The following is a 12,652-nucleotide window of genomic DNA, read 5'->3' as shown; positions in this document are numbered from 1 at the left end:
AGATGATTGTGATTATAATTAAAAGTTTTTAAGCTAAGAGCATTAGCAGCTCCATGTTGCATAAAAATTAATGTTAAACAATACAGGACATACACCAAAGAACTTAGATTTGAATCTATGGTATCATATGCAAGTCATCTTCATAATGAAACTAATGTGATGTTTAATTAAGCTGCACATAAATTCAAGGTTTAAATAAAATGAACAAAAAGTAACTAAACTAGGTTTTAAACTGTCAGTGAACAGAACCAATAATGTGCTTTAATCTAATCAAGGTGAATGCTGTTTTTAACCATACCAACAGAAACATACATGTTTCAGTGCTTACTTAGCTATTCACAGAAAATCTATAATGGCTCAGTTACTCTTCACAGATCCAGCCACACACACCTGCACCAGCCCATGTATATAGTCTCCATCATTCTTCGTGGAGCTGTACTTCTTCCTGAAAGAGTCTCCTCTCTCGTCCAGTTGTATGAGTGAACCTTTTTTGTTGTCCTTTCTGCAAAACATGGCCTGTTTGCTCCATCTCTTCATCACACACTGAATGGCATCACAGTTTTCCCTCACTCTATTAACTCGACAGACAAGGTCTTGTACAAGGTGTTTGGTGTTGTTGATGAAGCTCCAGCAGTCCTCGTCCTGCCACGTCAAGCTGGTCTCTGCTCTCGACAGCTGCAGGTCTACTGACTCCAGCTCAGCTCTGATGAGAGGGAGTTCCACCTCTAACACTGTCTGCTTAAGCTCGTTGTACCACTGTACTAACAGCTGCAAACCGTTCACATACTGAAAAATACAAATGTGAGCAAATGATGCATTTAGGGCCAATAAAAAATAAAAAATAAAACAAAACTGCTGTTTAACTTTGATGGGTGACCTTGTGTGGCCCAGTTCTAAAATGATTTTTCAAACCTTTGTGAACATTTCACGCTTCTCAAAAAGAGCCAGTGCATCTGGAGGTATGGTGATCTCACTCACAGTCTGAAAATACTTCACATCCTTTAAGGCCTCAGTCAGCTGAGAAGTAAAAGAAATTACTGATTAATTTAATTGAATTAATTTAAATGTAATACTATAATTACTGTAGCATTTTTATGTATATATGCCTTTTCTCCTCCTTAATGAATGGACTGATCTGAAGAAAACCTTGCACGAACATCATCACACATGCAGCTTAAGGGTCATCAAAATTGACATTCACAACAAAATTTTGTTTGACCACTAAATACATAAAGTATTATTTAAAATGCACCCCAGGCCTGGCAGAAACTGCCAGTAATGCAGGTAATAACTAGTAATAGCTTGTAATAATAATAAAAATTCGGATTCATTTATTTTACACACAAAAGTCAAAGGCATCAGTAAGTGGCATTTTAGCTGAAAACATCCAGAAATAAGGTACTGCAGAGGGGCAGCAGCACTAAAAGCCTTGTCAGTTCAGTTCAAATCAATTTTATTTACACAGCGCCAAATAGCAACAAGACTCGTCTCAAGAAGTTGTATATTGTAAGGTTGACCCAACAATAATACAACAGAGAGAAACCCAACAGTCATATGACCCCCTATGAGCAAGTGCTCTGGCGACAGTGATTCCACAGAAGAGACGCCTGAAAATTGAAGGCTCTCCCTCCCATTTTACTTTTAAATACATGTAAGCCTACAGAACTCCATAATTAACCTTAGTGAAGAGGGCACTCCATTTACATGGACAAACTGGAGTGTATTAGATAGATATGATTCTGATTAACTAACACAGCTGGGTCAAGAGATGGCTTTTTAAGTAACGGTTGAACTACTGCCAGCTTGAAGGCCTGTGGTACATAGCCAATTATTATAGATAGGTTGATCATATTTAAGATTGAAGCATAACATCATGGTAAGAATTCTTTGAGCAGTCTTGTAGGAATGAGGTCTAAAAGACACGTTGATGGTTTGGAGGAAGTAATTACTGAAGTTAACTCAGAAAGATCAATTGGAGTAAAAGATACTAAATAAATGTAGATAATGTTACATCTGTGAGATGATTTTGAGTAAGGTTTAAATTTTTATTTGTGAACAAATTCAAGGAATCATTACTAGTTAATGTTAACAGAGCTCTGACTTTTTGTCAGCCAGACTACAGTGCTGAGGAGAAATATAGGGTTATTCTTTATTTTCTTCAATCAATGATGAATATTAAGATGTTCCAGCTCTACAGAGGGCTTTTTTTTTTTTTTTACAAAGCAGCAAACAACTTTTAGGCTAAATGATGATCTTCTAAATTTGTGATACACCATTTCCTCTCCAGCTTACAAGGTGCATTAATGCATTTGAGAATTATATTCCTTTTTCACAGGAGCTACAGCATACAGAGCCACACATATTGAAGAAATAAAATTATTAACAAGACCTCTGTCGGAGTGACATTCAGGAGTAAAAGTCAGTGAATTATATAATTAAACCTATTTACAGCACTTTCAGAAAGATATCTGTGTTGAAATCTATTCCTCACTGCTGTGTAATCAATTATTGTAAATGTACGTTATTAGAAAATGATCAGACAAGAGAGGGCTTTCAGAAAACACTTGTGCTTACTTAAATGTTCAGTTTCTATGCCACATGTTAGAACAAAATCTAGAGTGTGATTAAAGTGGTGAGTGGGTTGTCTAATAGCACGTCCAGAAGAGTGAGGCTTCTATATCTACAAAAGCCTGGTCATGTCTAACTTGAACAAAAAAAAAAAAAAATCTATATTCCTGTCCTTGATTATGTATAAGTAATACTCTGCTACTGATAAAGCAGGTATGCGAAAGCATAAACATTGATATGCTGTGAGTAGGTAATGGGTAAATGGTAAATGGCCTGTATTTGTATAGCGCTTTTACTAGTCCCCCCTAGGGACCCCAAAGCGCTTTACACAGCTTTGAGCCACGATCGCCCGATCTGATCACGATCTGAAATTGACATGAAGAGGATCAAGGAAGACTACAAGAAGAATTATGGCAAAACACTCTACCAGGACATTCTGGATGACACCGCAGATGATTACGAGAAGAAGTACTATTAATTCTGGTGCAGAATTATTGGTACTATCAACACCAGGTTGCCAGGGCAACAGTGTTTGTTGTGATGGTGTTGGCACCTATCAGGGAAAACTTTGTATCAATTTACAGAAAAAAAATTAAGGAATAAAATAACTAAATATGGAAATGTGCTCCTTCCACTGCAACACTGCTACTATTTTTGTACTTTGCAAACTGTGTCAGCAGTATGATTAAAAGTTTGAGGTAAGAAATAATGATTCTTGGATCATTTGAATTGTATTCTTTGAGAAGTTTTTAGGGATCTTGAGGGTGCCTTAGCAGTGGGCCACTGCATGCTCTCAGTCAAAGAGTAAGTTGAGCATTGAAAGGTGTACACTTTCATATTTCCATGAAATTGGTTACCTTTGGATTAAAGTTGACCGAAATCAGGCCAGAAGAGGTATTTCTGGAGATAAGTGGCTGGTTCAGGTTAATCAGGCACGTCTGTTCTAAGCCACAGCACCAGTCAGAGTAAATGTCCTTCTCAAACTGGTCTAGTAGATTCAAGATCTCTGTGTACATGCTGTACTCGGTAACCATGTCTACTCCTTCTGCAGGCCTGGAAATATGAAAAATAAATCTCTTTCTGTTCAATAATATAATCAATAAAGACAAGAAGTGTAACTTATGCTTAGAACATATTCTAATTTTTGTTTTTACTGACTTGCCAAAAAGCAATCTGAATTTTTCCCACGGTCTTTGAATGCGTTCTCTGAGCATTTTTGCCCACTTGAAAGCTCCAGATGTGTGTGCCATGTTCTTCACCAGACTAGTTTCCATCTGTAAACACAGTGAGATTATAGAAAAAAAATCTAATTAACAATATCTATTGTGCAGTGAATGCATACTGCTAGTATCCAGTTTTAGCTTGGAGTACCTGATTAAGCAATAGATGTTTACACGTCTCCAGCTCTTCTCTGAAATGTTGCTGTAGCAGAAGGAAGTTGGGACCAAATATCTGTCTAATCTGTCTTTTCTCCAGGAAGGGTCCAGCAATAGTTAGCATCTACGGGCCGAAACACTCTGAGTCTTTGTTGTTCACCATTCACTTGGTAAATAATGCATTACCACACTAGCATGCAGTCTTACTTACTTTCATTACTGACTCGAGGCCTGAACAATCCTTGAAAGCCAAACACAGAAAGCGAGCAAGGCGGCATTCAATGTCCGCAATCTTAATCTTGAAATTCTTATACTCACTTTCAAAACCCTAATGAGAGAAACAACAGTTCAACAGTATTTAATGATGAACACTAGTGCATCCATGTGTATTATAATAATATTAAAATAATCCTTATGATTATTATTATAAATCCCAAAAAATCTTTATTAATAGTATCACCTGAGAGTTCAAGTCAAGCGGGCAGTTTTTACTGTGGATCAGTGCTTGGCAGAGGTCACTGAAATCTTTGTGCATCTTAGCAGCATGCTCACTGTAGAGTTTCCCTTTAGTTCCACCAAATTGCAACTTTTCCATTCTCTTATAGTGTAGCATGATTTCAAAGAATTCCTATCAGGAAAAAAATGATCAGGAAACAAAATCACGCACAACATTACTATGACAACCAATAAAGCAAAAATATTATCTCACCTCAAGCTGTTTCATACGATTAAAGAACTGGTTGAAACGTGAGAAAATCAAAGCAGCTGGAAAATCCCAGGGTGCATGTTTCACTTGGCTGGCAAGTCTTTCCCTCTGGGTCTGGTAACTGTCTTTGAAACACCTACAAACCTTTATGACTCTCGTTACCATTTGTAGACTTTCCTCTGGATCCTCTCTGAGAAGCAGATCTGCAGAGAGGTATGTAGAAGCCTACAGGGAATAAGTTTTTGTATCTGTGAATTTGTTCATGCTAGCAGCTAACAGTCAGAGTAACGTCAGCTGTCGGTAGTAGCTAGCTCTTTCTCTGGACCCCCCTATGTACATCTATAAATACAGGTGTTTCAAATGAGAACTTATACCTGTTCAATGAGCAGATTACAGAGTTCCTGCAGTAATACCACGATGCGTGCTGGTCTTTGGTAAGACTGGCAGTTGGTCCAAATGAGGTAAAGCGTGTGAAAAAGTGCCGGCATGTATGTTTGCATGAGTTGAAGCTCTCCGTTTTCCAAATGAGACAGCTGTGCATGTAGTGGCTGTAGATGGAGGTCAATGTCCTCGGCTTCTCGCAGAGCTTTATTTTTTGAGGACAAAAAATATATATCATAATCATATGTTAACCTCTAACTGTATAACAGAGATGGAGGTGATATTATGCTGTTCAAGGCAGACACTACCCATTGTCTTTAAAAAAGTGACACGGTAATCTTACCATCACACACTTTTCCAATTAGCATCTTGATTGCTGGATGATAGCTGCTATCCATCGTCTCTAACATCTTCACCATCATTTGAATAACTGGACTCTGAAGCTACAGCAAGATACAACTTTAGCAAATAGTGACGTAGAAGGAGATGAAAAGATATTAAAACGTGTTTTGGTGAATACCAATGTGGTTAGGAAGTATACCTGATGATAAATGCTCTCTATGTTGTTCTTCCTGGATGCCCAAAACTTCAGTTCTGCACTGGGCCCTGGATTACAGCCTGTTATTAGTTTGTCTGATGAATCCTCCTTTAAAATTTTCTGGATCAGATTTGTCCAGTTGATGACCTGGGTCTCTATGGTATGTGCTACTGCCCTGTCATAGTTTTCATGCCTGAAGGAGGAAAATAGAAGGTGAGTGCTTTACTTAAAATATATAGTGTCAAAGATTACACTGTATGCTTGGTTGTTTTCTTACTTTTCAAAGATGCCGTGTGGCTTTTCCATCCAGTCAGCTGCTATTGGAATAGGGAGGACAGTTTTCCCCATAACCCGTCCCTGCACAACTGAGGTCTGACTGCACATGATTTCCACATGTCGAAGGATGTCTTCAGATATCAGAAGTGGCCAAGTCTGATGGTTTTTGTTGTCGGACAGCAGTGGAACACATATCTTGCGAAGACAAAAACATAACCAATTCACCCAGAACCCACACAGGCAGGTTAGAAATGGAAAGAAAAGCTTCTTTATGGCTTATGTTTATGAAAATGGGTGGCACAGTCACCTGCTTAACTGCACATGACAGCTGCAGGAGAACTGGTGGAGTCAAAAGGCCAAAGAGCAGCAGTTCCCTGCAGTTTTCAGAGGTGACTGGAACAACTCTCTTCTTGAGAATATAGATTTGTTCATTTTTCGCATCTGGTGGAACCTGCGTTTGAAATAATGTGAGATTTTGCAAGACTTTTAAATATGTCATGATGAAACGATTTATTTGTTTCATTTTAAAAGATCTTTGCTAGTTGATGAGTCCATAATAAATACTCTAAGACAGTATTATACAGAATGCGCTTTGGCACTGCATTTTCAAAGCAGACATTTTACCTGTGTAGTAGGAAAATTGCAGGTGAAATCAATCATTTTAATGATGAAGTGCCCCAGTAACAGCAAACCAACATACATAAAAAGAAGAATCTTCCCTAAGTGAAAATTGCCATGATTATATCTGCGAGTTTCCTGCTATGACATGTCAAAATGTCTGCTGTAAGAACACACGCAGCAGACTCTGCAACATCTGTAACAGACATACCTCATTAGAAGCAACCAGACAGCCCTTTTTAGAGGAAGAGAAAAATATAAGCGACTGCTTTTCAAAGAAGTTCTTCAGAGGTCCTTGAAACTCTTCGCTGACAGCATTTCTTTGCCATGTCTGGCTGTGCACCCGCAGTAGCCCGCAAACTTTTTCCTCGACAAACTTAACTCTGTGGTCCTCAAGAAAAGACGGACTATTTTTTTCCTCGTCCATGACTACTCTGCCAAGATGGCATGCTTTAGCGCCGCACTACGTTCGAAAAAATCAACTTACTTGCAGCAGTTATACATTATCCATTAGATTCGCTCATGGATAGTGTTAACTTCGCTTTATGTGCTTTTCTAAGAGCGCTGCATAGTAGGGCGGTTCAGCGTTCCGTTGCTTAGCAACGACCTTCAATCACTGCCGGATACGTAAGTGTCAGCCGGCTAGCTTCAGTAAAGACAGGACCCTATTTTAGCTTGTTTAAAATGACTGGAAGTGTAATGATTACTGAAAAGGCCCTATAATGTCGATATAATTCCAGACTATCTGTGATTTGTATTCCACACCAATGCATGGTGGCTTGAACAGTTGTACCCTGTTTTGGTGTTTTTATTGTTTTTATACCGTGAACCTGATATCCAGGAGTGAATGCTAATTACCTGGTTTTCCCCTTTATCAATGATACCTTTCATGTTAAAATGTGATCTAAACCACTTTCAGCTGTCTCGTTTGCTCTTCTATCACCATTTGTAGTCAGCAAAGAGTCAGAGCCATTTTGCTATAACTACTGGACTATTATTGCAACCATTTGTCCAGTAAACATGCTCCAGGCAATTCTGTATTTAAGCTCTAATTTTTGAATTTTGTTCCAATTAGTTGAGCTCAACACACTTCCTACCCTCCGGGTTTAGCCTTAAATGAGAAGTTTGCCTAAATATTATTGCATTTATGTCTGGCATGGTCTGTTACTCACTTTACTCATCATTACTCTATACAATTTGCAGCATTCCAAAGATTCTTGGCTTAAATAAACATTCAAATCTGATGGGCCCGGAAAGATAATGTGCACTCATTACTTTACAGAGTAGGCTCACACAGGCCACTTTCTTAGGTACACCAGTTCAGCCAATCACCAACTCAACCAAATATCTAATCAGTCTATGGCAGCAGGTCAGTGCATGCATGTTGACATTATCAAGATGACCTGCTGAAGTTCAAGCATCAGACTGGGGAAGAAAGATGATCTAATCGTTCATTAACCTGGTCTGAGTATTTCAGAAACTGTGATTCTACTGGGATTTTCCCTTGCAACCATCTCTGGGGTATACAGAGAACAGTCCAAAAAAGAGAAATATCCAGTGAGTCACAGTTCTCTGCCTTGTTGGTGTCAGAGTTGAGAGGAGAGTTGCCAGAAAGCTTTGGGCTGCTAGGAGCAGTAAATCAAATTACCAAGGTATGCAGAAGAGCATCTCAGAACATACAGCATGTTAAAACTTGAAGCAGCTGAGCTATGGCAGCAGAAGACCAGACCAGTTCTCTTGCACTTTCACCACTTCTGCCAGCCAAGAACAGGAAACTGGGGCTTCAATTTGCATGGACTCACCAAAATTCCACAATAGAAGATTGAAAAAGAATGTTGCCTGCTCTGGTAAATCTTTTCTAATAACTGCAGCAACATTTGGATGATACAATCAAAAAATAAACATAAACAACATGGAAGCATGGATCCATCCTGCCTATTATCAACCATTCAGACTGTTGCAGTACATTTTCTTGGCTCACTTTGGGCCTGTTAGTACCAACTAAGCATTGTTTAATACACATCTGACTGGGGTATTGTTGCTTCCAGAAGGATAACACACCATGTTGCAAAGCTTAAATCATCTCAGATCTTTTTCACAACCAGATCTCAGTCCAACAGAGCAGCTTTGGGATGTAGAAGATTCACATCATGGAGGTGCAGGCGACCAATCTGCAGCAACTATCATGTGTGAGGATGTATTACATCAATATGGACCAAAATCTATGAAAATGTTTCCAGCACCTTGTTGAACCTATGCCATGAAGAGAAGCAGTTCTGAAGACAAAAAAGGGATTCAACACACTCGCACTAGCAAGGTGTGCTTAAAAAGCAACCAGTGAATACATGTGTTTCACCCACAGACTGATACGGACACTCACAAGTGACTTTACAACACCTTATTTCAGGGCAGCCTAGGGGTCTGACTGCTTTGATATAACTAAATAAATAACATGCATATTGTAATGTCTGGGGTGCCTGGGAAATTAAATTAACTGAGTGGTATATATTTGCATGTGTGTGTGTGTGTGTGTGTGTGTATTCCTTCTTTCTGTGAGTGACATTGTTTTCTTATTTTTCTCACTATAAGAGAAGGTTCCTTGGGAAAAGGAAGAGGAGAGTGAGACAAACTCCTCAGATATGCAGGTGGCACTACCATTTTGGACCTCATCACTAACAATGACAAGACCACCTACGGGAAGGGGATTGCCTGTTGCTATGGTGATAATAACAAGTTTGAAAGCAATGCATTCAAGCAGTTAAGATGGAGATGGCTTCTGATGTAATCCACACACTCATTTTACTCTGAAATCCAGCACAGATGTTAACGTGGTTGACAACATGAGTCATTCATTTTGCCAAGGAATCAGAAACCCTATTAGCCTAAAGTGGACCAGGACCATAAAACCTTCATCACAGTCATCACAGCTAGAGGGAGAGAAAGGCAAACATCTTGGAACCCTTTCCAAGTACAATTACAGCACTGTATAAATGATTGCTTCAACTCCAACAACATAGCTTTGTTGTCAATGTAAAGATAAGAATTTTTTAATTTTACATTCTGTTAACGGTTTCTGATCCAGGAGGTGCTCAGGACAGACTGTGTCACTTTTACCCTCTAAAAAACCAAAAATGATTTCTTATTAAAAAAAACAGTGATGTTCAAACCTGGCACCGTACCTGCCACCTCAATAATTTTCTTGTCAAGGCTTGTTACACTGCTGGGCTAGCCTTCCAAAAATTTCTATGGAGTTGTTGAGTCTGCCACCACAAAGGTGCAAACTGACTGTTTATGCAACTATTCATCAACCTTATTATGGTTAACTAAGCTAATAAAGAATGTGACGAAACCTTTTAGTTAAAATGTTAAATAAAAACTTGACTTAAAAAAAAAAAACCAAACAAACAAAACTAAAACAATTTTGTGAACATGAAAAGCTAAAACAAAATAAAAAATAGAGACTAAAAACTTTTAGCTTTAGTATTTGTAAGTTTGGTTAAAAAAAACTATTTATGAACGTGAAAAAACGTGTTTATGGAGACGTTGGATGTCTGCAACAGTGGGAGTCAACTGCTTTCAAGAAGTTCTGTGTTTTTATTGTAATACTAGACTGATTTTATACTGACAAATGCTCTCCATGCAAAAATAAAATATAACATTAAAATAATAATCAAAAAGACAAAAAAACTAACACTGAAACGAAATACTTTCATACAATAAAAACTAAAGTGAATTCAAAACAAAAAGTCAAAATGAATTAAAATGATAAAAAATTATTAGAAAACACAAAACTATAATAACTCTACTATTTTGAATTATTTAAATCGTGAATGTTAAAACTGTGTATTTGTAATTTTCTATACTCTATATGTGCATTTTCTCATCTGTACTCTAAAATAGGACAAGGACTATTTGTAGTGTGAAGCATCATATCAATGATTGACGGTGTCGAGAGTTTTGTTGACGACGCTGCATTGATTTCTAAGATAAATCACAAAATGGCCCTTCATCAAAACAGTCTGGTCAATCTGGGAAGCACTAGTGACAAAGCAAATGTCTGAGTCTAAAATCAGTTCTGATAGCTGTCTCTGTACTGAAACACAACTTCCATTATATACAACTTCTTTACATCCATACATTTTCTTCTGTTGAGTCATGGTCGCAACAGAAGTAAAGCCTATCCCACCAACACATCATTCATCTCTATAAAAATGTTATCTTGTTGCTGTTTGTGTACATGTCATTGTCTCATTGCATAACCCTGCCTCTCCTTATCTGTGCTGGACTTGTGCCTTGACATTCCCCAGTAGGCAATTTTAATTAAGTTAGTTATTGCAGGGCATTCAGGTTTTCTACACCATATTATGTCTCCTTCACCGCCATGCTTCATAGCTGAGGTTGGGTTTAGGAGCTGCATCTTTTCTCCTCTAATTATAGCATTGTGTATTTTTGCCAGAAAGCTCAGTTTTTGTCTTGTTTGTCTACAGAACACTGAATTAGGCAAGCTTTCTTGTAATTTCATAAGTCAGGCTTGTCCAAAGTCTAGCCCGGGGGCTTTATACGGCCTCTCACTCCTACCTTAAAATGCATTACTACTTTTTTGGCCCCTGGTTGATTTTCCATCAACAAATATGGCACTCTTGTAAAAAACAAAAACAAAAAAACAGTCTGGACACCCCTGCTTTAAGTAGTCTTCAGGAATAGTTCTCCAGGCTTCTTGGAGGACATTCAAAGCTCTTCTTTGGCTGTTGGCTGCCTTTTGTTCTGTTTTCTCTTAAGATGATCTCACACTCCTTTAATGTTAATGTCTGGGCTCTGGTCTGCTTTTACTGTGTATTGATAATGACTTGAATGATTTTCCACATCCATCTCTCAGGTCTTGTCCAGTCTTGGCTTTTTTCCTATTTTTTAAGGATATGACTTTCAGATACTGTCGCAGATAGCTTTTTAGGCCTATCATTTCTTCTTCTTCTTAAAGACACACAGTGCTGAGATATGCCAAGTTTTTTTTTACTAATGGAACTTGAGAATCACCTCTTTGGTCAAAAATACTATTTTACACCAGTCAAACTTTGTTATCTTTGGCATTTTGCCTAGATTTGTTTAAAGTAAGGGAAACAAATGATGTGTTTTTAGAACAGAGTGACATTAAAAATGCTCAAAGATACAATTTAAAATTGTTTTTTTCCCCCTCCAAATTGTCTATGAATAGAAACAACAATGGTTCAGCCTTTGAGCTAGATTCCTTTTTCCCCTTGAATGGTTCATAGGTCAGATACAAGGACTGGGCTGAAAATGATTGAAAAAGCACCAAAGAGAAACTTTGAAAGACCTTGAGAAGGCCTGGAGAACTTTCCAATTAAGACTACTTGAAAAATTACAGTCTGGCTCCTTGGAAGCAAAATATTTTAAAATGAGTGGTGGCTCAAGACTCTTGCACAGGACTTTATTCATAAATTGATGGATGGTACAGCTACAGTTTTGTTTTCTCAGTTTGAATATTTAAATCCAAATGAACACTGGGAGTAAGAAAAATACATCTAGCAATGATTCACTTATTATTTCCAGTTTGAACTGTGAGTTATTTCTCAATATGTCTCACGAAGACACAAAAAATACAACTGTGTTTCACTAATTTAGTCAGACTGTGTTTGTTTCTTAGATGATGATAAAACCATGTTTTATAAGCAATGAAGTTGGCAATCCTGGTAATTCCAGGGTTCACAGTTTCTTCCAAGTGTAAATAACAGTGCATCAGGCTGAGTTATCCTTGCAAAGGTTCACTCAGCAACCACACATGTTGTTTCTTATTATGATAAAGAGAAGAGTATGTCTTTGTTAAGGAAATTACTATTTATGTCTTTTCTGGCAATCAATTAGGTTTCCATACCACTGCTATAACACTGAAAAATATCTCTAGAACTAGTAATGGCTATATTTTTGTAGGAATTTTATCAATGGATAAACTTCATTGCTTTTGTTAATCATACGTATTTTAATTTCATTCATCCTTACATTAGTTATTATATAAATTAATTTGCCAGTAAATCACAGAAAGGAAGAAAAGAATCAGGATGAAAAGTACATTTGTATGTGTCGCAAAAAATTTACACATTTCTTAATGCGTTCAAAGTGCAGTCAATTTAGTTTCCAAAAGTGCATTTTTCTTTTCAAAGGAGATGCAATTGG

The 12,652-nt window shown here is 37.7% G+C and overlaps 1 protein-coding gene across 1 annotated transcript in view; it reads right to left on the bottom strand.

The window, feature by feature from the left end:
• The window catches only part of LOC146564513 (dynein axonemal heavy chain 11), a 40,793-nt gene extending 33,903 nt beyond the window's left edge, over positions 1-6,890 (bottom strand). Inside the window, exons 1-14 of the mRNA XM_085292375.1 lie at positions 6,675-6,890; positions 6,153-6,296; positions 5,847-6,040; positions 5,573-5,762; positions 5,375-5,474; positions 5,025-5,236; positions 4,654-4,875; positions 4,405-4,572; positions 4,156-4,272; positions 3,931-4,068; positions 3,727-3,842; positions 3,426-3,621; positions 913-1,017; positions 391-786 (exon numbers count right to left, since the gene is read on the bottom strand). Coding sequence (XP_085148501.1) covers positions 391-786; positions 913-1,017; positions 3,426-3,621; positions 3,727-3,842; positions 3,931-4,068; positions 4,156-4,272; positions 4,405-4,572; positions 4,654-4,875; positions 5,025-5,236; positions 5,375-5,474; positions 5,573-5,762; positions 5,847-6,040; positions 6,153-6,296; positions 6,675-6,890 — 2,514 coding nt within the window. The remainder of the gene's footprint in view (positions 1-390; positions 787-912; positions 1,018-3,425; positions 3,622-3,726; positions 3,843-3,930; positions 4,069-4,155; positions 4,273-4,404; positions 4,573-4,653; positions 4,876-5,024; positions 5,237-5,374; positions 5,475-5,572; positions 5,763-5,846; positions 6,041-6,152; positions 6,297-6,674) is intronic.
• Positions 6,891-12,652: the final 5,762 nt, after the last annotated feature.

Source organism: Mchenga conophoros, linkage group LG11 (genome assembly GCF_057382185.1).
Source record: "Mchenga conophoros isolate Kocher_MC1m ecotype Shallow Benthic linkage group LG11, M_conophoros_male_GT1.1, whole genome shotgun sequence".
NCBI lineage: Eukaryota > Metazoa > Chordata > Actinopteri > Cichliformes > Cichlidae > Mchenga > Mchenga conophoros.
This window is presented reverse-complemented; position numbering and strand designations above follow the sequence as displayed.